Source organism: Dermacentor albipictus, chromosome 6 (genome assembly GCF_038994185.2).
Source record: "Dermacentor albipictus isolate Rhodes 1998 colony chromosome 6, USDA_Dalb.pri_finalv2, whole genome shotgun sequence".
NCBI classification, from domain to species: Eukaryota; Metazoa; Arthropoda; class Arachnida; order Ixodida; family Ixodidae; genus Dermacentor; species Dermacentor albipictus.
The window spans coordinates 124,596,342-124,623,795 of NC_091826.1; the positions used below are offsets into that span (position 1 = coordinate 124,596,342).

The window sequence follows — 27,454 nt, forward strand, 5'->3', positions numbered from 1 at the left end:
CTGATGCTTAATACGTGCTACATATGCTTTTGCTAGCAAGAAGCAAGCTCGCGAATACACGCAAAATTGCCGCGCGACGGGCCGCTCATGGCACTTTGCGTGTATTTGCGGGCTGCTTTCACGTTCGAAAAGAGAAATTTTACGTTTCATGTATTGAGCAACCGAAAGCTGTATCGGGAGTTCCCATGGTGCTGTAAAATTTTCTAGTTGTCACTTTCGTCTAATTTTAAGAATTGAGAAGCTCATTAACTCAGTAAGACTAGATGTCTAATTAGGCGAATTGCAATAAATTAACGGAGTATCTACAAGCGACGGTAAACAAAATTACCTTGGTTCGGTCGAGCTACGAAGCATTTCTATATTTTTAATGTTTGGCACAAGTTAAGGGAAACACCTTGTATAATGCTGTCTACACCCGTATAGGCGCAGCATCAAAAATCTTTCTTTACTTACAGATGGTACCGTGTGTGTGAACCTCACTTCCAGGTGGTCTGATCAGCTGCAGTGTATAAGCAATAAAGGACGGAAATCTGTCTTCCTCCCGTGGGAACATCCGTGATGCTTCTTTTTGGGGAAAAGAAAAAAAATGAGAACATCTGTTGTTCACTTTTCTTTACTAAGGTATACTAAGAGCCAGCTCTTTGCACCTGTCACTTCAGCTTGGCACGAAATACCTTAGACCATGTAATGCATCATGTTCGCGTGCGCTCAAAGGCTTGACTTAGGCCTTTTATAGAGCGGGCCTGAGTCCGGCCCGGGCATGTGGCCTCAAGCCCGGGCACGGGCCGGACTTGAGGCCACGAGCTTGCAAATATAACAGTATGAAAGGTTTATTAATGCTAGTGTTCTTATTATTGAAACAAGAAAACACTTAACAATATTTGATTTAGTTCACATAAACAAAGAACTATTAAACGGGCCCCTGATGGGAACCGTCCTTGCCAGGCATCACTGCGCTGTCATGTTCCGAGGACAGCGGAGTCCCAGTCCTTGTGAGCTATCTTCCGCCTTTCACGTTCATCGGCTGCTCTGTCGGCATCATTTCAGTTGTTTCTTTCTCTTTCACTTTCAGCTGATGCCTCGGAGTTGATACGGTTTGTGAGCTGACTTGAAGAATTTGCCTTAAGGAACTGTTGTGGCTCTCCTGGTGAGCTAACAGTCCCCTTGGAGTCGATGGGTAAAGCGTTCTTCAAGAATTCAGCCTCTGGGTCAAGAGGAAGGAAAGCATTTGCGCCTACAGCTCATGAACACCGCAACAAAATAGCGATATCTTCAAGTTCAGAAGAGCATTAAATATCATACCGTTGCGCGTCTATTTCAATAAGGAATAAACACTCGTAATATGACAACTTATGAAACCGCTGCCCCAATGCTGCACAACCGCACAGTTTAAAATTCGAATTCTTTCCACGCGGTAAATTCCTGTAAAATTACGGCCCGATGCCGATGCTGAGAAGAATTGAAGCGATTGCGCTTATCAAGCCACGCGCATGCTCACTGCATGAAGCGGGAGTATGAAAGAGAGGAGCAAAAGGGTGCAATGCCTGGAACAGAATTCTTGGGGATTAGCCCGACGCGGATGCCCTGACAAGCCTGGTATCCGCTGCCCGCTGTAGATACATCTTTCACTAATCTCAGCCAAACTTTCTTCTGAGTGATATTATGCTTTCCCAATTTTTCCAAGCGTTCCGAATATTTCTGACATTATTCACTTTGTTTCGCAATAATATTATATGGCAATAAGTTAACCAGTCTTACTATAGATTAGACAGCTCTGTGACAAAGCGTAGTTCTGCTCTCTGTTCCGCTTTCAGTACTGGTCCCCTACGTTTTCCCCATGTCGCTAATGACGTTCATCGATTGGACGAACGCAATGTTTGTTGTTCATCAAAATGACAAATTTAAAAGGGATAGTTTTGGCTCTGCTCGGTGATGGCCGATGTACGCTGGCACTGGTATAGCTTGCAAACTTTACCTAAAGGCTACAATTGCGTCACTAGGAATAGTGAAAAATTATGCTCTTTTGCTATGCACTTCATTGCTCGTCCCTGTTATAAGTGCAGATGTTGCAGTGGATATTGCCACGAGCTTGCATTTTTGACAATCTTAAGAAATGATTGGAAATGGCAAAGTTTGTTCGCATATCTTTTATTGCAACAGCACTGAAGGGGTGCAATAACATGTATCAAAGTAATGCTAAACAGGGGTAAAGCTCCGTCTTTCAACTGCAAAGAAAGGACTACACACTGGGCTCTCACTGCGAGAAACATTGCGTCATAATAAAATGTGTAGAATACTCCATTACACTCTTCAATATAAATTCGTTGCTCCTCGACCTGTGTAGTTGACATCTAGAACAACGCATAAAACTCTGCGAAGGTTTCCGCTGTATTCAATGACCTGAGGCTCTGTGCGCCAATCCGCTTACCTGCTCTGTGGTCCTGCAGAATGAAGACCATGAGGAGGCAGAAAAGCGCGAAAAGCCCGACAATAGGCAGCAACCAGAGCCAGATGTCGGGACCTGTGGTAATGCAGCAAGTTCAAATTCTAATGTTCATAGCATACAGTTTTTTCGTGAGCTCGAAAATGATATAATTCCAGACTATGGTACTCTACAAGAAACCACGCTCATTGCAGCAAATGAAATAAGCCTTTCATGTTACGTTTTACATTGGGTTGAAGACTGTATTTGATGGGTTTGTCGGATTTTCTTTCCAGTAGTGTAGGCGCCACACTTTTGTGGTCAAGTGTGCGCGGCGTGCTTACAAACACGAATAGCGCTCCACCATCAGGTTTGCACAGTCGGAGTGGTGCTCGGGATTGCGTTGTGCTTCTAAGCCCACATGTCCCCAGGAGGATCATGGACAGTGGCGTCACTAGGTTTACCCGCACCCGGTGCGGATATTCGCCGTGTCAGCGCTCCTCATTCTCTTCCAACACCCTCCTATTCCGTAACATAGATTTTGTATAGTGAATGCGAAATATTTTAATAACGCAAAGTTCCTACGTTTGCTTACACTTCGGCATTTATTCCTGCAAAATAATAATAACAATAATAAAAAAAGACAATACGGTGACAGTTTTACATGTCACATTCTGTGAGCGTTCTAGAAATTGGCCTATTGGGCGCCCAAGCACGTATTGCAGAGGAAACGGGCTGTGTTCTCATGTAATAATCAACACCACTAAAACACAAATCGCCGTTACCGCGTACTGGCAGGAAGAGGAGCGCGCTGCGCTGTAGCCGCTGTTCTCCCGACAATGTTGCCATTGCCATCACTAGTGCATGTTGCAGACCACGGCACTGCACGGAAACCACCCTGGCCCAGAAAAGGCTCTTCTTTTAATAGCGGTTTTCAGCAATGTGTCAGCAGTGTAGGCCTACTTTCCTGGTAAAGCTGTCCGTCCGTGCATAACGCTTGACGCGATGCGCTCCATGGGTATACGTGTGGTCCCATGGGGCTATATTTCCCAATGCCTGATGTCTAGGAATGTTTACGGAGATTTATGACTGAATACACCACACCTACAGTTACAGCTGGCATAGAAAGAAAGTAGACAATTACAGTCGGGTAACAAGTAAAGCAACCGTTGTTAGAAAACTCAGAGCGCAAGAAAGACACGACGTAGACAAGGAACCCACCCCATGCGCGTGTGGTGAGAGCGTGCATCGTGTTCCACCAGCTAGCACACCTACCCATCCTAAAGCAACCACCTTCCGCAAACAAAATCCTAAGCTCATGTATGATAGGATATTAGGAGATTTCAAAGAAAACGTCAACTTCATACGACCAGACGCTTACCGATACGTCAGACAAATGTGAGCAAGATGAACAACTGGAAAGAATGCTTACCCACTGACAAGTCGCACCAGGTAGTTTCTACACTTAAAATTAGGCTCTGTTATCAAGTGGAAGCTTATACATCTGCTTTCACGCGATAAATTTCACCTTTGGGTTCACGCCACAGCCGCTCGGCAAAGCGTAAATGGAATGTCTATTCGTAACTACCGAAAAGAAACATGAACAAGGGAGGGCAATGCATGATAGCGAAAAGAGAGCTTTATTTCCCCGCGACTTCGTCGCATCGGCGCTGCACTTTCGGACAGTTTGATCTTTTAAGCATTAAAAACAATATCATTTGCTGATTTCATCACGGCTTCATTAAGGCGAAAGACTTGGACTGCTCATAGAACGAGAAATGCGATGTCGAACACTACGCCGCCCGGCGTTGAGGCACCAAAATTCATGGCACCTAAATTCATAGGGAGCTGAACCCTCGTCCTCTGGTGGGCGTCGAACCCACTACATGTGGTGTTAATTAGGGCTAATGTAATTAATTCCGTCGACCTTTAGTGGGAGCCGAGCCCATGACCTAGGTTGTTATAATTAGGGCGAATTAGGCCATCGTTCTCTTTATACGATAGTCTGAAGGCGAGGCAAATAAGAAGCGTCAGCACGACTTGTGGTGTTGAGTCAAAGTTAATTAAGGCCCAGGTAATTATCGTATAGTTCACACATTCAAACTCAAGACCTTTCGTGGCAGTCAATACCACTTGGAGATATGACCGAACCGGCCATTTCTCCTAGTTGAATTCCAATTGACAATGCGGAGGACGACAGTCGAATCCGGAATCTTTGGTGTTAACTAAGGCGAAGTTTTATTAATTCAGGATAATTAGGGTATAGTCAATTAAGGCACCCGAACCCATGACCTTTGCTGCAAGAAAACGATAAGAACAAACGGCGCATTAGAATTGAAATGTGAAGTAATATAATGAATGTCTCTAGAGCAGGCAGGTTTTCGCCTTCATCCTGTTTAACCTATATGCTAAACTGACTGTCATTTTTTCCGATGATTTTCGCGTTTGCTGCAGTTACAGGCATTGAATGTATCACTGATTACCACTGCTGCATAAACACCTTGCTTGGTGTATATAGATAGACGCTAAATAGTCGGGAGCTCGTACTTCAACACCTGCCTGATAAATTCCAGGATATATCGAACGTTTTGTACAAAACGCTTGATTAAGTGTGTTCGATAAGCTCTCATGCAAACATTGATAATTGCATAGTGAATTCGCCTTTACACATTATCATACACTAAATCGCCCGCCATACGCGCCCCTTGGAATAGAGTAGCCATTTTTTAGAGATGTAGTAACGGACAGAACCTTCAAGCTTTGTGGCCTTGAAGGCAAATTTCTGCACACGGAAGCCCCATGTTCACCATGTGTATGCAACTCCCAGCGACAGAGTGAGCAAAAGAGAAATACACTATACATGTTTCAGGGTAACCTTAGCTTCTTGAAGAAAGTCGGAGGCAGACGTGTGGTGGATTTGTAATTTATGTTCGGGCCCTGACGCGTTATTTCATCATGAGTAGCCCAGCGCAGTTTTTTCTAGAACGATAAGATTGAGAATAGCAGCCCTAAGACACGCGAGTACGTCGTTTCTCATATGACGCTGCCGGCTACATGACGTCTCATGCCACGTAAACGAATACTTGAAAGCTCGCGCCACGTACGCTGTTCCGCCAACTTTCTCTGCTTCCGCCTAATCTCCTCATCGGCCCACTCAGCTGCCGCAGACGTTGGCCTCATTCGGTTTGTAGCCGCCGAAACCAATATAGCGCAAAAATGCGCTGCTCAGCCGGCTGCACCTGGTGTGCTAGTTTGAACTTTATTTTTCGTTTCTTTCTTTGTTACAGAAAAAAGGAAACAAGAGCTAAATGTCACGTGACTTAACAGAGGCTGTTGCTCCTAAGCGAGTTCGGGATACGTGACAGTTGAACGCTAACGTGATACAAATATGATACTTCACGATAATTCAAGTGGCGCCACTGATCCTAGCGACAATCATCTCGCACACCGATTTCGTAATTATACTCTGCAGGTATTCGCTTTTCAAGTGATTCCGAAATGCAACTCAGGAGGAATTCACTAAGCTGCGCCATTCGTGCGCAATTTCATCGCCAGAGTTTTTACGCTAAAATAAGGGTGCAACCGAAATGGCAGCGGATTTAACCTATGGCATCGTATAAAAGTGAGCAGGAAGTACAGCTCGGATTATACGACAACAAAAGAACGAAGCGTGGTGAAATTATGGTATGATTGCACATCATGCGTCCGTCCTTAAGGTTATCATCATCATCAACACCATCATCATCAGCAGCAGCCCTTCTACGCCCATTGCCGGGTATGGGCCCTCCCATACTTGAACTACCCCGGTCATGTGCTAATTGTGGCCATGTTGACCCTGCAAACTTAATCTCATCCGCTCACCTAAGTTTATGCCGCCTCCTGCTAGGCTTGCCTTCTCTTGGAATCCCGTCCGTAACCCTTAATGACTATCGGGCACCTTCTCTCCTCATTACATGCCCTACCAATGCCTATTTCACTTTCTTGATATCAACTAAGATGTCATGAACTCGCGTTTGTTCGCTCACCCAATCTGCTCTCTTCTAATCCCTTAATGCTACACACCCATCACTCTTCTTTGCATAGCTCGTTGCGTCGTCCTCAATTTAAGCAGAACCCTTTTCGTAAGCCTCCAGATTTCTGTCCTGTAGGTGAGTACCGGTACGACACAGTTGTTTTACCTTTTTCTCTTGAGGTATAATGGTAACCTGTTGTTCATGATCTGAGAATGCCTGCCGAACACACCCCAGCCCATTCTTATTCTACTGATTATTTCAGTCACATGATCCGGATGCACGGTCACTACCTGCCCTAAGTAGATCGCCTACTTTTTTCATTTCTAATGCCTCGCAACGTATAGCGAACTGCGGTTCTATTCCCAGACTGTTACACGTTACTTTAGTTTTCTGCAGAATAATATTTAGACCCACCCTTCTGCTTTGCCTGTCCAAGTCATTGAGCTTACATTGCAATTGTTCCCCTGAGTTACTAAGCAAGGCCATATCATCAGCGAATCACAAGTTACTAAGGTATTCTACATTACGTCCCCAATTCTTCCAAGTCCAGGTCTCTAAATACCTCCTGTAAACACGCTGTGAATGGCATTGGAGAGATCGTATCTCCCTGCCTGACGCCCTTCTTTATTGGGATTTTGTTGCTTTCTTTATGGAGAACTATGGCGGCTGTGGAGCCGCTATATATATCTTTCAGTATTTTAACATACTGCTTGTCTACACCGTGATTCCATAACGCCTGCATGACTGCTGAGGTTCGGACGGAATCAAACGCTTTTTCGTAATCGATGAAAGCTATATATAAGGGCCGGTTATATTCCGCACATTTCTCTATAACCTGACTGATAGTGTGAATATGTTCTGTAGTTGAGGAGCTTTTACGAAATCCGAAATTAACGTTATTACTGTAACGCAAATCAGTGCAGACCGTTTTTCGGCAACTTCCCTTTATAGGGGTCTCCTACTACGCCCAAAAAACGACCGCCCTCCCTGGTTCATCGCACCGCGTAAAAAGAATGGTAGTGGAAGTGTAACGCATTCTTCTCACATTTATGCGAGTGACAAGACTGATGGGCACATGGAGCCTATATTTAGCACCGAAAGAGACGCTCTGGTGGAGCGATCGCCGGCCAGGTTTGCTAGGTTAACTCCGCCTATAGCAACATCATCCCCACAATGGTATTACAAAACGATTAAACGTATTTATTTCAATAATACGGAAAGAAAAAAATAGAAAGTTGCTGAAGAAATAGTTCTAATGGTCTCAAGGCAAGGCCACCTGCAGCCGTACGTGATCGCACTGCATAGGGTTGCGGTTGTGGTTATAAAGCCAAGCATAGGCTCAATGTCTGGTCCCTTCGCAGCCGGCAACATATATGGTGCTGTTTGACAATGTCGTCAAGCGCCAATCGACGACAAAACTTGGTTCCCTTTGCGTGTGATCCCTGTGGAGTGCATGGAGAGCTATGAAAGCGGCCTTGAAGGAGGAATGCAGAAGGAAGCCGTGAATACGGACACAACGAACGGGTGAACGTCTGATTTCCCGCTATTAAATGCCTCTCTCCACCTTGTGGGTTTCCGCAGAACTACTGCGTCAAACATTTGCCTTTGCTCCGTGTTGTCGACAAATTCGACTTCGCCCTGCCATCTGCTAGCCACCTAGTTAGCTCAGATAGTAGAGCGGCTGCCCCGGATAGGTGGTGGTCCCGGGTTTGAGTCCCGGACCAGGACGAATTTTTCTTCAACTCTGAGGCTTTTCATTCGAGTAACTCGTATGGGTTCCCTTTGTAGCAATTGCTACGAACGGGTGGATGTTTGATTTTTCCCATTAAAAACTAAAATTATGATGGAAACCTTCACTAAGTCGTATCCACATGGGCAAGTTTCTCTACCTATCACACTTGTGGTCTCCCTCCCAATTGCGGTTCACGGCTCGCACGCTCCAGCCACACTTGCCGGACCACGCGGGTTCGAGCACTCCGAGCCGCCGCGTCCACGCTCGCTCCGGCTTGCTGTGCGTGCCCAGCCGGACCGTGCCGAGGAATGCCAGACTCCCTAGCGACTCCCTGGACCGAGCTCCCCGGAAAGAACGTGACATTTATTAGAATGGCCTTCGATACAGCAGAAGGTTAACTACACGACTAAATCTGAATCTAATTGTTATACAACGTGCCAAGTGTTTGCCGGTGAGCGCTAACGGCACAACGTGACGTAGAAAACAAAGAACAAAGAACCCAGTCTTGAGAAGCCGCCTGTCCTTCCGCCAGCGCGCAACCCACACCAAAGCAAGTGGAAAAAGAAAGAAACGGATGAACGGACGTGGGGCACGGTCGGATGACGATGTCTCACGAAATCGAAACTACGGAAGAGCGCACGCGTCCACCGAGGCGTCCGCCGAGGCCGGGACCCCGATGAGCCGAAGTCACCAACGGCCGGCAGAGAAGAACACGCACACACCTCCAGACATCTGGATGAGGTCTTCTCAGGTGCGCACCCAGAGAGCACGTAAAAAGGCCCAAATCCCGCTAAAAAGTAAGCCAATAGGCCGTTGACTTTTCCGTGGGCGAGATAACAGCCGAGGGTCAAAGTACTCTGACCAGCTGCCATCCTGTCCAGGCAGGAAAGGGAGTGGCATGGAGCTCTCGGAAACGCAACGTAATGGAACGCTGTCGCAGAACTATTAAGAGCGCTCGGAACCCCACAACTGTGCTCCCTTTAATGCCTCCTACCAATCGAAGGGTGGCGGCTCCGGTGCCAGCCAAATCAATGGACAAAAAAAGGAACAGTCAATACTCTGCGATGCCGGAGCTACGCATCAGCAGATGGAACTTAAAATGACCTGCCTCCGTAAAAGAAAAGAAAACAAAAAAGATAAGCTTTAGGACATCTTAGACTGGTTCGTCTGACACCTAAGCAATTCTAGTGATGTGTAAGATATGCCACTGAGTTAAGTGTTGCGGCGAAATGTTGCCGAGTTTAGTGCTGCGCCGTTACGTTTCCGCGTGTAATGTTGTTGCTTACGAGGTCACAACATTGCGAGATCATAAAGCGGCGATACTACGATCTCTCAGCTGAGTTTTATTTGCGGAGTTCTCATTAAATAGTGTTTACGCACATTACGCTGACTGTTCTTTCGCGATGACACCGCTTTTCAGCACGATTACAATACTTTTCCGAGTGGCACCATGGCGTTGACTATAAAGTGCTTCATCAGATCCGTAGGTGCACTTCACCTCATACACTGGTAGGGAGAGGGGAGGTGTCGTAGATCTCGTCTGACGGCCACACAAAGCGCGTTGCATATAATTTGCCGCCACACTTCGTGGGCTCCGGCGACAGCGTCTGCGGGTCGCCTACAACGTCGGCGCCGAGCGAGTGGCTGCAGCTCGAAGTGCTCGCTTTGCAGCCGCTCACTCTGCGACCTAGCAAATGGCCCGCCAAGCACAACTCAACCGCGTGTACAGCCGCGAAGCTATTCGTCGCTATCACCACTTGCAACAGTGGGGCAGTCGTTAGCGCGTTCGGCTACGGAGCGGGTGTGGTGGGGTGGAGGATCGAACCCTCACCGTGGGGACTTCACAGAGCGCAGCCCTTCGGTGCCCATTCTTGCGGTGGGCGTCAGCGTGCCTCGTCTTCCCTTGGCGTAACCGAACGGACGCCGATCGCAGCAAGGAATGAAAAAAAGGAAATAACGAAGAGAGCGCGAGGAGGAACGCGAAGGAATTCGTGACCTTGAAGCACCACCAGATAGCATTCATGTCCTCGCACTCGTTGGGAAAGAAAACGAAATGCCTAAAAGCAGCGGTGCCGACCGTCCGGGGTAAACAAAAACAAAAACAAAAAAAAAACACAAAGCTCGCCATCGCGCATAGGGTTCGCCGCACGCGTTTGCCGCTAAATATTACGGTTGCACAGGCTTCAGTTGCCGGGAAGCGGCGACTGCATGGCCGGTATATCTACAGGATGACCCAGGTAGCCTTAGCCAGGGTTTAAATATATGCGAATGCCACGTAGCTGGATAGGCCGAGGTAATGTTGTTTGCCGCTGCTTAGAGATTCTGTCATAATTTTTTTCATTCGAATTACATAATTAGCCCTAATTAATTATTCACCTTCTCAAATATTATATTGATATAAAATGTGGTAATGAGAAAATGGCAGAGGAACATGAAAAACTCCCCGATACAGCTTTCGGTTGCTCAGTACACGCTACATAAAAGTGGCTTTCCGAGCGTGAAATAAGCCCGCCAATACATGCAAAGTGCCTCGAGCGGCGAGTAGCGCGGCAATTTCGCGTGCATTTCTTTCACGCTAGGAAAAAAACTTTTATGTAGCACGTATTGAGCAGCACAAAGCAGTATCGGGAGTTTTTCATGTGGCTCTACAATTTTCTCATTTACACTTTTTTTCTATTTATAATATTTGAGAAGTTGACTAAAAAACTACGATTAATTATCAAAGTAGGCGGAAATAAAAAAATAATTTGAGTATCTACAAGCGACGGCAAATAACATTACTTCGGCTCTCTCCAGCTACGTGGCATTCACATATTTTAAAGCTTTCTCTAAAGTTAGCTGGGACACCTTTAAAGCACTAGGCAGTATTAGGCAGTATTGTAATCCTTACTGAATGTCTTTAGCTTGATGACGTAGCTTGTGTACCATACTGCACTGCCACGGCTTTCTCATGACGGTGGCGTCGCACAATGAGCCAAATAGTGCTCTCGCATTATTAAAGGAAAATTTGGCACTGACTTAAGCGTGCGCTAAAGATGAAGGCGAAAGCTTCTGCGCTAACGAGGCGTTCATTACATTACTCGTAATTTTCACTTGACTGCGCTGTTACTTCGTGTTGCTTGTTTTCTCCTATCAAAGGTCATAGGTCAGAGAGCCTCAATGAACTATCTTAATTACATGGACGTCAATTAACTTGTTCCTAATTAACACCAAACGTCGTGGGATCGACTCCCACTTATGGTTGAAGGTTCGACCATCAATGGTGGTACCATCATTTTTGGTGCCATTGAATTTTAATCCCACCAAAGGTCGAGGGTCTGACTCCCACCAATTGGTGTGGGTTCTAGTGCCTTCAATATTTTGCATCATTTAAAAACAATTGTCATGTTTCCGACTCCCATCAATGGTCGTGGTTTCGACCATCAATAGTGGCACCCTCATTTGTGGTGCCATGAATTTTGTTCTCTCCTGAGGGGGCTGGGACAGCTCAAACAAAGATCGTGGGTTCAATTCCCACCAAAGGTCTTGGGTTTGAGCGCCGCAATTACCTCTATCTGAAAAGCTTCGCCTTAACACTAAAGGTCGTGTGTTCCACATGCACCAGTGGTTGTGGTTTCGACTTCCAGCAAAGATCGTGGGTTCGAGTGCCTCAATCAACCTTAGCTTAGTTGACTTCGACTTCTAACAACAATGGTCGTGGCTTCAGGAATCGTGGGTTCGAGTGCCTTAAATACTTCTGTCGTAATTACCTACGCCCTATTTAAAACCAAAGGTCGTGGGTTTGACACTCACCAGTGATTGTTGGTCTGACTCCCATCAAAGGGCGTATGTTCGAGCGCCATAATTACCTATCTCTTAATTAACAACGCCTTAAATAACACCAAAGGTCATGGGCACAACTCCCACTAAAGTTCGTGGGTGCGAGTGCCCAAACTACTCTTTCTGAATAACCTTTGCTTTAAATACCAATAAAAGTCGTGGGCTCGACTCCCAGGAAAGGCCGTGGGTCGCAGTGCCTTAATAAACTCTAGCTGCAAAAACTTCGCCTGAAATAACAATAAAGGTCGTGGGTGCGACACGCACCAGTGGTCATGGGCTCAACTTTCACGAAAAGTGGCGAGTCGGAGTCCCTTAACAAATTCTATCTGAATTATCTTCTCCTTAAATAACACCAATGGTCGTGGGTTCGACACGCACTGGTGATCATGGGTTTGTCTTCCAGCAAAGTCGTTGGCACGAGTGCCTTAGCCAAATTGCCTTAATTAACACCAGCGGTCGTGGGTTCTACTCCCGCCGAAGCTCGTGATTTGGAGTGCCTTAATTACCTTCCGTTCATTAACACAAATTTTCATGGGCTTCACTGCCACCAAGGTTGTGGGCTTGATTGCCTTAGTTCACCAGTATCTAATATTACAACGATGGCGCCAAATAAAACATCGGACGAAGGAAGGAGACACGGGACAACCACGTAGGCACCTACGTGGTTGTCCCGTGTCTCCTTCCTTCGCACCTTGTATTTGGCGCCTTCATTGTAATCATGTATAACCAACTCGCCCACTAGCACGTGCTCAGTGACTGTATCTAAATAATTATGCTTTAACTGCGTCTTAATTAACAGCAAAGGTCGTGGGTTCGACCATCAGTGATTTGTTCATTAGCAACGCGGAAACTAGAGTCGCTGATGGAGGAACCACCTCTGACATAAGTGACCACTGCCCAATCTTCACGATTTCCTTATCCCCCCCCCCCCCAAAGCTCATAAAAATAGTCAAAGGAGCGCAGTTACAGTGCATTATGTATCAGACGATGCTTTGCTTTTATTTAAGTGTGACATCAGTGCTCAGGATTCATCTTTTATATTCGGAATAAAAAACGTGAATAACGCATATTCTTAGTTCATTGAAATGTTTCAGCGAATATGCGCTATACATTTTCCTTTTACAAGTTTCAAATCATCGAAGAGAATAAGAAAACCTTGGATCACTCCTACTCACAGGAAAACTATAAATAATAAAATTCGATCATTTCACACCTTTTTACGTAGAAGAGCACTGTTTGAGTTTAAAGATTTTAAAACTTTCAGAAATAAACTGAACGCTGAGTTTAGGTTGGCAAAGTTAGGATATTATCAGCGTTTTTTTTTCTCATAGAAAGAAACAGCAACCCCACGCCGCATGGAAAGTGCTAAACAGGGTTCTCGGTTGCGAAAGTAAAACGGAAATGCCCTCAAAATTAACACACAATACCCGTGAAATAGTTGGTCAGGCGCTAGTTGATCATTTTAACCAAGGGTTTCTAAAACACGCTCTTCCAGATTGTAACCTACAAATTATCAGACCGTCATGCAGTTGCCCTGCTAGGAACTTTGCTCTGCATGATATAATTGAAGCTGAAGTTTATCGTGGTGGCTCACACGACGATAATGGAAGAGAGAGTAGTCTACAGGAATGAGAAATCCCACAGGTAACGCCGGAAGAAGTAAGGAAAGCTTTGGGAGCTATGCAAAGGGGGAAGGCAGCTGGGGAGGATCAGGTAACAGCAGATTTTTTGGAGGATGGTGGGCAGATTGTTCCAGAGAAACTGGATACGCTGTATACGCAATGCCTCATGACTTCGAGCGTACCGGAATGTTAGAAAAACGCTAACATAATCCTAATCCATAAGAAAGGGGACGCCAAAGACTTCAAAAATTATAGACCGATGAGCTTACTGTCCGTTGCATGCAAACTATTTACTAAGGTAATCGGAAATAGAATCAGGAACACCTTAGACTTCTCTCAAGCAAAGGACCAGACAGGATTCCGTAAAGGCTATTCAACAATAGATCATATTCACACTATCAATCAGGTGATAGAGAAATGTGCAGAATATAAGCAACCCTTTTATATAGCCTTCATTGATTACGAGAAAGCATTTGATTCTGTCGAAACCTCAGCAGTCATGGAGGCATTACGGAATCAGGGTGTAGACGAGCCGTATGTGAAAATACTGAAAGACATATATAGCGGCTCCACAGCCAAATTAGTCCTCCATAAAGAAAGCAACAAAATCCCAATAAAGAAAGGCGTCAGGCACGGAGATATGACCTCTGCAATGCTATTCACAGCGTGTTTACAGGAGGTATTCAGAGACCTGGATTGTGAAGAATTGGGGATAAGAGTTAATGGAGAATACATTATTAACTTGCGATTCGCTGATGATATTGCCTTACTTAGTAACGCAGGGGACCAATTGCAATGCATGCTCACTGACTTGGAGAGGCAAAGCAGAAGAGTGGGTCTAAAAACTAATCTGCAGAAAACTAAAGTAATGTTTAACAGTCTCGAGAACAGAAATTTACAATTGGTAGCGAGGCACTGGAAGTGGTAAGGGAATACATCTACTTAGGGCAGGTACTGACGGCTGATCCGGATCATGAGACGGAAATAATCAGAAGAATAAGAATGGGCTGGGGTACCTTTGGCAGGCATTCTCAGATCATGAACAGCAGGTTGCCATTATCCCTGAAGATAAGAGTGTATTGTCACGTGGTAGTGATGCTTAAGAAGGCAGCAAAACTGTGATTAACGAAACGAACGTTTTATTGGGCGAACTTGTGCCCTCAAAAACAGGCTACACTCAAAGACCAATGGTAGCGGCGAACAGACTCGGCAATTGTCGAAAATCTGACGAACGGGTCAAGCGCTCCGGCTTTTATACCTCAATCGTCGAATGTTCCAAACAAATCGCTGGGACCCGTGTGCCTTCAACAACGTTCTACACCATTCGCGTTAGGCGATGAAATCAGATAACATAAGGTTCGGCGACAACAGAAAGCGAATAGAAGCATCGATAACTTTCAAGAAACTTTGGATACATACAGGCGCGTCTAACGCTGTGTGATAACATTTGTTAGGCGTTGAGACGTGGTTGCCCGATAATGATAAGCACACGAGTCATTACCCCCCTCTTCAAAAGCATCGACCCGATGCTGCAAACAAACGAAAGTAATAAAAAAAGCACTCGTAGCAAAATAACAAAACAAGGAAGTTGGTCAGCGTCAGTAAAATGGTTTAAGGCACCCCATGTGGGCCACTTCAGATTCTGCGCGGCGCCGCTGTCAATGCGAAATGGCGTCTGGCACGGCCTCATAGTCCAGTGCGCCAATACGTCTGATGACCTTGTAGGGTCCGAAATAGCGTCGCAGTAGTTTCTCACTGAGTCCTCGTCGGCCTATCGAGGTCCATACCCAAACACGGTCGCCGGGCTGATACTCGACGAAGCGTCGTCGGAGGTTGTAGTGTCGGCGGTCGGTCCTCTGCTGGTCCTTGATCCGCAGCCGGGCGAACTGTCGGGCTTCTTCGGCGCGCTGGAGATAGGTAGCGACGTCAAGATTTTCCTCGTCACTGACGTGCGGTAGCATGGCGTCGAGCGTTGTCGTCGGGTTCCGGCCGTAAACCAGGGTAAATGGCGTCATCTGTGTTGTTTCTTGCACCGCCGTGTTGTAAGCGAGTGGTACGTACGGCAGGACAGCATCCCGCGTCTTGTGCGCGACGTCGACGTACATTGCTAGCATGTCGGCGAGGGTGTTATTCAGCCGCTCCGTAAGACAATTCGTCAGTGGGTGGTAGGCCGTTGTCCTCCTGTGCCTTGTGTGGCTGTATTGCAGAATGGCTTAAGTGAACTCCGTTGTAAAGGCCGTTCCTCTGTCGGTGATGAGGACTTCTGGGTCGTCATGTCGCAGCAGGATATTTTCGACAAAGAATTTCGCCACTTCGTGTGCGCTACCTTTCGGCATTGCTTTAGTTTCAGCGAAGCGGGTGAGATAGTCCATCGCCACGACGATTCACCTATTTCCGGAAGTTGATGTCGGAAACGGTCCCAAAAAGTCCATCGCGATCTGCTGAAAAGGTGGGCCAGGAGGCTTGATCGGCAGTAGTAATCCCGCTGTCCTTCTCGGTGGTGTCTTGCGTCGCTGACAGTCTCGGCATGTCTTGACATAACGGGCCATATCGGCGGTTAGGTGCGGCCAGTAATACCTTTCTTGTACCCTCGATAGCGTACGGGAGAAACCGAGGGCCCAGCTGTAGGATCGTCATGTAGAGCGGGCAGTACTTCTGGACGCAGTGCCGACCGAAGGACAAGAAGGTAGTTGGCGCGGACTGGTGAGAAGTTCTGCACGAGTAGGTTGTTATGAAGCGTGAACGAAGACAATCCTCGCTCAAATTCCTTAGGGACAACGTTGGTGTGCCCTTCCGGATACTCGACTGGGACTTTTAGCTCCGGGTCTCCTCGTTGCTGTTCGGCGAAGTCTTCCGCGCTTATTATTCCAAGGAAGGCGTCGTCATCCTCGTCGTCTTGCGGCGGCGGGTCAATGGGGGCGCGTGATAGGCAATCGGCATCTGAGTGTTTTCGTCCGGACTTGTATGTTACAGTGATGTCGTATTCTTGTAGTCTGAGGTTCCACCATGCCAGCCGTCCGAATGGTCTTGTAGGTTAGCTAGCCAACACAACACATGATGATCGCTGACCACTTTGAATGGCCTGCCATATCGGTAAGGGCGAAATTTCGCTGTAGCCCAAACGATGGCGAGGCATTGCTTTTCGGTTGTAGAACAATTACCTTCCGCTTTTGACAACGACCGGCCAGCGTAAGCTAACCCGTGTTCATGTCCATCTTTTCTCTGGACTAGGACAGCACCGAGGCCTAGGCTACTGGCGCCAGTGTGAATTTCGGTACCGGTATGCTCGTCGAAGTGCGCCAGTACGAGCGGCGAATGCATGCGTCGTTAGAGTTGTTGATATGCGTCGTCCTGCGGCCTTTCCCACTTGAACTCCGCGTCACATTTAGCTAGCTGTGTCAGCGGCTCAGCGATGCGTGCAAAGTGCTTGACAAATCGCCTGTAGTAGGCACACATGCCAAGAAATCTACGCACTGCCTTCTTGTCGATGGGCTGCGGGAACTTTGCGATGGCAGCTGTCTTCTGCGGTTCGGGGTGGACTGCAGACTTGCTGATGACGTGGCCTAGGAACAGAAGCTCATTGTAAGCGAAGCGGCACTTTTCTGGCTTCAGAGTGAGCCCTGATGACTTGATGACCTCTAGTACAGTTGCAAGCCGCCTAAGGGGATCGCCGAAGTTTCCGGCGAAGACAACGACGTCATGCAAGTAAACGAGAGAGGCCTGCCACTTTAATTCTTCTAAAACCGTGTCCATCACGCGCTGGAACGTTGCAGGCGCCGAGCACAGTCCAAATGGCATAACGTTGAACTCGTGGAGGCCGTCTGGGGTGATGAAGGCTGTCTTTTTTGCGATCTCTTTCGCCGACTTCTATTTGCCAATTGCCAGAATTGAGGTCCATCGACGAGAAGTATTTAGCGTTGCAGAGCCAATCCAATGGTTGCCTATCCGAGGGAGGGATTATACGTCCTTGTTCATGATCTTGCCCCGACGACGATAATCGACGGAGAAACGTATGGTTCCGTCCTTTTTCTTCACCAGGACAACAGGGGATGCCCACGGGCTTTTCGACGGCTGGATGATGTCGTTGCGCAGCATTTCTTCGACTTTTCACTTATAATAATAATAATACTAGTAATAATACTTTATTGCGCCAAGTATTGAAAAAATGTACAAACATCCGGCCTGCCAAAGCCTCATTGGGCTTGAGTGGCAGAGCCCGACAGACAGCGGAACCACGCAGATAAACACACAGGCATGAACGCACATGAAAAGTTACAGAACATCAAATTAGTATAGTGGCAAAAAAAATAATAATAAAAATAGACACGGAACCCAAGCTACATATAAAAAAACACAACAGAATAAAGAGCAAGGAAGGAAAATAAAATAGCATTAAAATACTCAGATTAGTGCAACAAATACTGCAGTAACTAGCGAATTCACAGGATTCATTTGATAAGTGGTGGAGCATGCGTGTACAACGTCGTACACCCACTAAGTAGCATATCGCAGCATCTTTTTTATTTTATATTTAGTTTTTGCATGGCGAACACTTGGAGGCAACCTATTGAAGTAAAAGGGAACGTAAAAATCTCTTACTCGCTTTCCATATCTTGTAAACCGTCGGGGAATACAAAAAGCTTCCTTCGGTCGAAGAGACCGTGTGGGAACATACGGAATTTTATAGTCACTAAACCAAAAATGTTTCAGGACAATAGTTTCCATCAAAAGGCGATCAAAATGAGGTAGCGAAAATACCTTAAAAACATCAGAATTGGGGCGCAGGCCTAAATCATAGCCAATATTTTTTAACAGAGATCTTAGGAGAGAATTGATCCTGTTCTTCCAACGAACTGCACAGTGACCATAGATCGTTATGCCATAACGCAGTACGCTATAACCGAGAGCGTTTACAATAGCTTTGCGTATTGAAAGTGGCATACAGTATCTAATGTTATACAGCACACAGGAGACGGTTCGGAGCTTTTTACAAATGTGGGATAAGTGGTCATAACAGAAAAGAGCACTGTCAAAGTATAATCCTAGGTATTTCACAGTAGTTTTATAGCTCAGGGGTAGACATTGACATTGAGAACAATTAGATCCGTGCAAGAGCAGCTGTTGGTTCAAATCTACCTTCTTCATCGGGCTGTGAAAACATATAAGTTGGGTCTTAGAGCTGTTTACTTTGATTAGGTTGCGTGAGAACCAGTCCATAGCAATAGTTGCTGCAGCTTGAAGAGAAGAAAGGGAGTCAGAGTAGTTCGGCGACTGGGATACGAGGACAGTATCGTCAGCGTACTGATACAGGCTTGCAGGCACGGCATTTGAAAGGTCGTTCACGTAGACGTTAAATAACAGCGGACTAATTATGGAACCTTGAGGAACGCCAGCTTTTATTAGCAAAGAAGCACTCTTTGCCCGCCCGAGAAGGTGCATATAGCTGCACCTTCTCGCGGCGAAACTCGTTAAGGGCTCTGGCGGTGTGGTCGAGCACACTCCTCGGTGATTATGCGATGCTTGGCGACTGGTGTTTGTCGAATCCTCGATGATGTCGAAAAGCAGCCTTTGTATCGTCGGAGCAGACTTCTGAACTGCTGCTGCTTAATCACGGGGAGACTTGGATTAATGTCGTAGTCTGTTTCGCGAACCATGGTCGTCGGGGTGGATGCGCCGGAATCCGAGAGGACAAACGCTTTGCTTGTTTCCAGAATTTCCTCGATGTACGCGATCGTCGTGCCCTTGTTGATGTACTTGAACTCCTGGCTGAAGTTTGTCAGCAACACTTCAGTTTTCCCTCCATGCAGTCGAGCGACCCCTCTTGTGACGCAAATTTTACGGTCTAGCAGTAGACGTTGGTCGCCTTCGATTACGCCTTCTACGAACTTGGAAAGAAGAATGATGGGTGTAACATTAAGGGATGAGAAAAGAGCAGATTGGGTGAGGGAAGAAACTGGAGTTAATGACATCTTAGTTGAAAATCAAGAAAAAGAAATGGTTATGCGCAGGACATGTAATGAGGAGGGACGATAACCGATGGTCATTATGGGTTACGGATTGGATTCCAAGTGGAGAGAAGCGTAGCAGCCGGCGGCAGAATGTTAGGTGGGCGAATGAAATTAAGAAGTTTGCAGGGACGACATGGCCACAATTAGTACATGACCGAGGTTGTTGGAGAAGTATGCGAGAGGCCTTTGCCCTGCAGTGGCCGTAACGAGGCTGATGTTGATGAGCGGAGCTCTTTACATGAGGTAGTGTATGAGCGGCGTCAGGTGACGTCGCGTCGCGACGCTCAAGCTGGACCGGTACCTGACTGTCGCGCTGGGATGAGGATGAAGGCGAGCAGGAGGCCGAAGAGTAGCACAACCAGGACGGGAGGTACAGCCCACGTCCACGAAGGGCCCACCACACCACTGTGAAAAATGGGTGTAACAAAGGGGCTTCGTACTTCGAGGTGCGCCCAGAAGCAACCATACAGAAAGTCTGTTGCAGTAATATAAGCCGAATTGACTGTTGCGCTCCAAGATACATATAGCTGTTTTGTATGTCTAATCGGCCCATTTTAGTCTCCTGTTTCTGAATAGCATCAATCGTGTCATACGCTCGGCCATCTCGCCAAGTTATCTGCATATACAGGGTGTTCAGAATTAAGCTTTATGGTTTCCTTAAAATTAGGCACAGGCGGCACGCGAAGACTACCTGTTCAAATAAGTTGTGTGACTAGGGAGACAAAAAGTGAGATGATAATTATCACTGCCAAGAGCCCAATTAATTACATTTGAGTACTTATGATTGACTCCAGTAAGTGGGTATGTGAGTGGGCAGTAAGAGGCAGTCGCGTTTCTACGCAGTATTAGTTGGAAAAACTCTTTTAGCGTGTCTAGGATCCGAGACATCCGACTCTAAATGTTAAATGCAGTTCGCATTGTCACCCATGCAAGAGAGTTAGGATGGGCGCAATGTTCCTCCCTTATGTGAGGTGGCTGTTGCGTGTGGCGCTTAGTCTGACAACGGGTTGGATGCATTGGCAAAGATAACTGTCCCCTTTCCCCTCTCGGCTGGTGAAATAAAGAATCGAAAAACCCGGAACAGCTGTCGTAACACGGCGACCGCGTAGCCTGTAACGATGGCGGCAGCAGCTATGCCGAAGTAGCAGGGCAGTGCAGGTGCGTACTGGTGACTAGACGAGCGGGCATCGTCCTTGTCTGGGTTACGCCAATAAAGTGACTGCTGATTTCCAAGTACTGTAAGTGTTATTTGAAATCAAGAGCAACAATTGCACGGCGCACCACGCTGTCATACCTTGATTTCGCTAGTCGAGACGGGAAGGGGGACAGCTATCACCTTTGCCAATTACTCCGCCCCGCTATCAGACTGAGCGCCGCATGCAACAGCCGCGTCACAGGGAGGAGCTTTGCGCCGATCCTCCCTCTCTTGCATGCGTAATCATGCGAACGACAATTAAAATTTGGAGTCGGATATCTTGGAGCACAGACATGCTAGAATTATTCCAAGTGAAACTGTGCAGAAACACCACTGCGTCTACCATTTCAATACGAACGTACACACTCACAGCAGTCAATAAAAAGTTAATTATTCAATTTTTTATTTGGGTTGCTACCAACGATAATTATCACCTCACTTTGTGTCCCCCTGGCCACATAACTTATTTGCACAGCTAGCCTTCGCATGCCTCCCACTGCCTCATTTAAAACCAAAAACCATAAAGCTTAATTTTGAACATTGAGTACATCGTGGGTCCACTAGCTTTAATGAATTTGCTCCAAAAAAAATGAAGCAACAAAAGGAACTGTGCAAGGCAAGATTTTAAGAGCTACGGTATTCGTTCATCAGACCAAGCACCTACGGGGACACCCTATGCACTAAGTCTAGCAATGTTGTACAATAGCCATAAGCGCCTCTACCGGTGGCGTGGTGCCAACGAGCAACGAATAACATCCACAATTAATCTTTTCTTGCTTTTTTCGCCCTGATATCTGCTAACCACGCTATTAACAAAGCAAGTGACCAGTCTTTGTTTACTCACCTAAACATAATCGTTGTTCATAATGGACCTCTACCGCTATTGTACGAGAACACCTTTCTATGATATGCAATGTGACATACTTACGCATTTTTCTCAATATCTGAAAGACAATGCCGTATCTTTATAAGTTATATGTCTATCAAAGGCGTTCTTTGAAGACCATAATCACAATCGCACAAATTACATTTCAAGTAGACCACTTGAATATATATATGTTGGAAAGGCCGCGAAAGATTGCATTTTCAGTGTGACAGGCAGCATTATTAACGTACAGCATTCAAAATATGTCACCTTTCCTAATTAAAGTAACTGGCGTTGCAAACTTTAAAATTTGCAACGAAAACATTTCATGGTTAGTTGGTATGTTCTACAAGTATTGTTGCTGCTGCCGAAGGTTGGAAGTTAGTTTTCCCGTGCTGTTATTCCCGTCGGAGTAACAAAGTGAAGGGCTCAAATTCTGTGGGTCACTTGGCAGTCGTTACAGTGTCGCTATCTTTAGCACGACTTTGGTGGTAAAATTTCATTATTATTCATTATTACACTGAATCCTAGGTTCTTGAATGCCTCTGTGGCGGCACGTCATCACTACTGCTAAACAATTTCTCAGCCTAGCTTATGTGGCCCCTGCGGGTGACCGTGATATTTTACGTAGGGGAGACAGAAGAATCTTCTACAATGGCGATAAACATGGCATGACCAGGAATAGTAAGCTGATGTGCTCAATTGTCTAACGAAATGAAAAAAGGTATTTGTGCCTAACTTTTGTCCACCACAAAGGCCATAAAACGCTTAGTCGCGAAACCCTTCGAGCGGACAGGAGAGAAATAGGTCGTAATCGATGGTTTTCTTGGTAATGCTAGCCCAGTCGAGCACGGCTAAAATACTTCAGATCGACGACGAAACCCCATAATTCTCATTCCCAGCAACATGGGCACCATGGGAAATCATAACCAAAAACACTCCTCGTCACATGCCAAAAAAGTCACTAGTTTATTGCAGGCAAGCTTGAGTTTTTTCCTTGAATTTAGCTTGTGAGTGTACATCCTTTTGGCCTTGATTCTGGTAGTTTTCAACTCAGGCGCTAACAACAATGGCGATGGCGATGACGACGTCTAACCACCTGTAAATATTTATGTGCGCAGGCGAAGCATTGCGTGTGTAGGAGAGAGACTTGCACATGAATGGAGCTTTCCACGGACCATATTTAATTTCTCAAAACGATGCATAGAATCTATCTACCAAATGAACAAATTCAAAATTGCCAGCCGCATATGGGGAAAGCAAGCTTTTTGTAATGTACAAAACGTCATTGTATCTTATTTTTTTTCTGGGGGACGTTGTTTTGCGTTTCGCCCTAGAAACTGGTTGAGAAGGCATCAGTTTTTTTTCGAGTCGTTCCCGTTCTGTTCGATGTGATTGCTAAAATAAGCTTTCGTTGCTGCATAAAGTTTCCTTAAGAGTTTGCGAAGACCTAGGGTATCTTTCCCTCAAGGAAGTGTTATAATGTGGCCTTTTTAATTAGTTCATAAGGATTTATATGGCTTGCCCGTGCTGTCGAAATGTCGAAACTATTTCCCTCCCCACATACTTATCAATCTAAGACGCATTTGTTCCCTTTCACCTTAATTACTGCTTAGCGATTGGGGGTTGAGCATACAAGACTCATCTATCACCGGTGTTTACACTTCAAAAAAGAGCTCTTTGATTATAGCACCCAATGATATGCATATTAGAAGTGAAGCTTTATTTAAAACCCTGAACGTTCTCAACATTTGGATTTCACAGCATACAGCATCACCTCCGTCATGCATCAAAGAGTCAATGAAAAAGTAGCCTTGACAACACTCTCTCTCCATCTCTCACTTCGCAATATTGGGAATGCACCTCACTGTCGTTTCTTATTGCCTAAAGTAAATACTAATTACAGTCGTACTACACTACAGTTTACAGGCACCTCAGTTTCGAAGAAGCTTGGTAGTGACCTAACCTCTCTAAAAACATTGCATACATTTCTTAAACAATTAAAGCACTCACTTATTAACAATGCGTAACACCACGCATGCTTGCACACGTCCTCTGTTGTTTTCTCTTTTCTTTTCCAGTGCCAATGTTTGGAAATTGTATTTCCAAACATTGCAATTGTTGGGAAAATGTATCTCACTTGTGAAATTTTCCCTACTACTGCATTTTCTTGTTTTAGTTGTGTCAGCTTTTTCAGTTTTATGTGATTTTACAGTATAAAGAAATAGTTGCCATAGAAGTGTTTTTTTCCTAATAACAATCGGTAGGGACCCTTGAACCAATCTTTTGGGTCCCAAAAACAAAGAAGTCCCAAAGCATCAACAGATATAACAAAAAACACAAAAAGAGCTTAATAACATGTGCAACAAGTCTCTAAAACAAGGCTCTGTTTAAACGTAGCTTGGACGTACGCTAATTCAGTGATAACGCCTTGCAGATAATGGTGTAGAAAAATTGAAGCTTCCAAGAACTTTACTAAGCCTTTATCTGTATTTGAAATTACCGTAAGGAAAATTACTGCATTTCTTTCAGCATTGAGGACGACAAGAATTAATACAATCGCAAAAAAATATTTTGGTTGGAGAGAAAAATATGTTCCACAGAGTAGGATTCTAGCTGGCATCATCTCGTTCACGAGCATCCGTGAATTAAACACGAGATCGCCGCAGCTTATTCTTCTACTCTATTACGGGGATTTCATTATACATTTACACTTTATTGCATGGAAACTGCATAACCACAAATTCATCAAGAGTGCCGGTCACCAATAATACCTAAAACCAGTTCAGCATATGCAGGCATTGCGCCTCACCACAAAAGCTTCTGGCTGCTCCTGAGCAGCCTGGCTCAAGTGACATACTAGTCGGTGCATGTTACGCAGTTCAACGCAGGCGCGCCTTTGTGTATGCTACGTATGGAGAGTCTGGCGTTGAGGGGCATATAGTTACAACCATATGCTAATGCAAAAAGGAAGCTGCCCCATTCCTCTTAGGTTTATCAAACCTGAGACACATTAGAAAAGGGCACGAATAACAAAAGACCTACAAGGTAAACATCTTTGTCACTTGGTATGCCCGATGTGCGCCACACATCACGCAATGCAATACCAGCAGCTTCATCCCTGTTCTTCTGAGGCACAACTGTGTTACAGTGAATTTCAGCGAATGAGCAGTCTACACATATTTAGGCAAAGAATGGCGTTAGAGCTACGTTCTATCACTTCAATAGAACTGTCACAGGACAAGTAGGGTTTGTTTGCCTGCCCTAACTTTATGTCGTTTCTTCTCCTTTCGGCCCTGGGATACAGACGCTAGGGAGTCGCCAGGGATAGATCGTATTGCAAAGGCATACAGCCTTTTTTTCCCTGCATGAAGTGCTCGATGTCTCCTTCATAGGCACTGCTATTTGAATAATTGTTACCATACGAGTATAACAAGACGCTGGTTTGAGTTCATCGGTAATCTTTGTTGGGAATGGCCAAAAAAGAGCACACATGGCCACGCAAAGAAAAGAGGCAGTGCACAATATGCTACGCACGTAAGGGCCCGAATCCGAGTTTTTTCTGGCAGCGTGTACGAAACTTTTCTATTTCAGTGAATTTGTTTCTCCCTAAACCGATTTTTGACTGCCGTTGCAAGGTCTATTATCCTTTCAAGAGCGTAGAAAGCATAAACTTACCGATAACTCGTAAGGTACTTTCGTGTGTTACTGCAGCTCCAGTCAGCAGCATCTTCTTCTTCTAGTGAAGGGTACATCACGGCCTCAGCTGTCACCACAGTGGGATATTTCGGAGGCAAATGACGCTCTGTGAATTTGAGGCCCCTTCTTTATCAAACTCTACCGATTTTCCACACTTTTCACATTAGTGGGATAGTAAACTCTGTCACCTGCGATCATTTGAAGTCGCAATCACTATACCACGCTTCCGAATTACTTTCCCAAATTTTACCTAGGCAGAGCTGGTCTGGCTCCCTCACCGAATTGTCCCTTTTGCAAGGAACATGAAACAGCCTATCGCTTTCTTAGTGATTGTTAGAAATATTCTGAATTTCAAAAAACGAACATTAGGAACATTATTTCATCTACTTAGATTAGACTTCAATGTAAAGAATTAAATATCTTTGAGGGCATTGACTTTTGGGCACAGCGATAGGAATGTTTGCGATGCCATCTGGCATTTAATGCAGGGTCAGAAAGTTTTTAACTCTAAAATTAGAATTTAAGGCTTTGTTATGTCCATCAAAATACATTAAGTAAGTTGCATTTTTATTGTATTTCGTTCCCGCATTATAAAAAAGTCATAAGCTAGAATCTATACTTTACATTCCATGCAACTATTCTACAATTTTGTAAAGAGTTATGTTATAATTCTTTTATTATTATTATTATTATATACAACTACCCATTTCTTGGCCAATCCCCCAGAGTGGGTATGTGCCACTAACGTCTACGCTCTATGTTTACGGCTGTGTTCCAATGCTCGCCGTAGACGGCTAAGCAGCCGGCTACGCAGACGGCTAGCCAGACAGTGGCCATGTTAAGTCTCGTTCCAATTCTTACGAAGACGTCAAAGCAGACAGTTTCGCGAAGACTACATCGAAGTCAAATACGATGCAGGCTACTTTCCTGTCCAAACAAGATGGTGTCTGAGCAGGACGCTTGCAAAGCGGGAAGGAAGGTTATCTGCGCACAAGAAAACTTAGACATGCTATCCTACGTCCTTAATGTAAGCTACATCGTGTTTTGCGAAGGTTTGCAGGCGCAAATAATTAAAATACAGAAATAATGTGTGTTTTTCTCAACATTTTCTCGTCGCCGCGAGGTGGAGTCACGTCGCAGAAGCGTCTTCCGCGCATCTTCCAGATGGTTACAAACGTGTTCCATTACACGGCCTCGAAGCTGTCTCGACTGGGTCGTTAGCTGTCTACGTGGACGGTCTCCAGTGCTGGCCAGAATTGGAACATACCCTACACCTATGGAAGAGAACGAGGAAGGCGATGTTGAGGACTATGTCCCCCGTAAATATACAGGTGAAGAATGTAAGAAAAAGCATCTATGGTTGAGAAGTCTGAAATGCAATTATTGAAGAGATGTTCAGAATATACGTTTGGTATGAAGCCTGAAATCAGTGGTGCGGCACGAACAAAGAAATAATTTTTCATTTTGCGACGTACAGTCACCTCTATCCTAGCCTATATGCAGCAAATTGTAAATTATGTGCAGGTTAAGCCGATCTTTCCCACATCATGTGGTCGTGCCCCCTACTAAGGACCAAAAAACGCATCAGCTCACATCTTCCCCTTCGCATCACCACATTTCAGCAATGGGACACTGGACTGCTAAGCTCAGACCCGGATCTCCAACTACGGGTCATCCAGATGGCCCAAGACTCCGCCAAAGCACAAGACCTGACCGCCGCCTGAGGAAGTAGAAGACAGGCCTTCCCAATCCCCTCCTCCCTAAAGTCCATCTCGGACAAAATCAAGTTTATTACTGCTGCTTTTGTAACGTTGGATCACTAGATATACTCATGTAAAAAAAACATGAATGTTACTTTCCTGATAGGCGCCGATTTTTCTTCAGATTATCATGATGGGAACAGATTATCATGATGGGAATATTGTATTCTTTTGCCTATTTGGTATGAGCATCGATCCTTACTTAGCATGTTTACGCCTGCTCTTCAGCGCACACCTCCAACACAGTGCATTTAAGGGTGGCGCTCATTTCGCAAAGAAACACTTCGTAAGGAGGACTTTAGTAATCACCAGGGCATTT

General features: G+C 45.5%; 1 protein-coding gene across 2 annotated transcripts; it reads right to left on the reverse strand.

The window, feature by feature from the left end:
• Positions 1 to 871: 871 nt before the first annotated feature.
• Positions 872 to 25,459, reverse strand: LOC135899465 (uncharacterized). 2 transcript variants are annotated; one of them, XM_065428735.2, is made up of 5 exons: positions 25,355 to 25,459; positions 21,740 to 21,755; positions 19,918 to 20,021; positions 2,429 to 2,521; positions 872 to 1,204 (listed from the first exon to the last, which is right to left on the reverse strand). In XM_065428735.2, the coding sequence occupies exons 1-5, from the start codon at positions 25,404 to 25,406 to the stop codon at positions 1,044 to 1,046; spliced, it is 426 nt and encodes a 141-aa protein (XP_065284807.1). In that variant the 5' UTR covers positions 25,407 to 25,459; the 3' UTR covers positions 872 to 1,043. The 2 variants fall into 2 exon arrangements, with proteins under 2 accessions (XP_065284807.1, XP_065284808.1); XM_065428736.2 differs by having other exon boundaries at positions 21,656 to 21,755; positions 25,355 to 25,399.
• Positions 25,460 to 27,454: the final 1,995 nt, after the last annotated feature.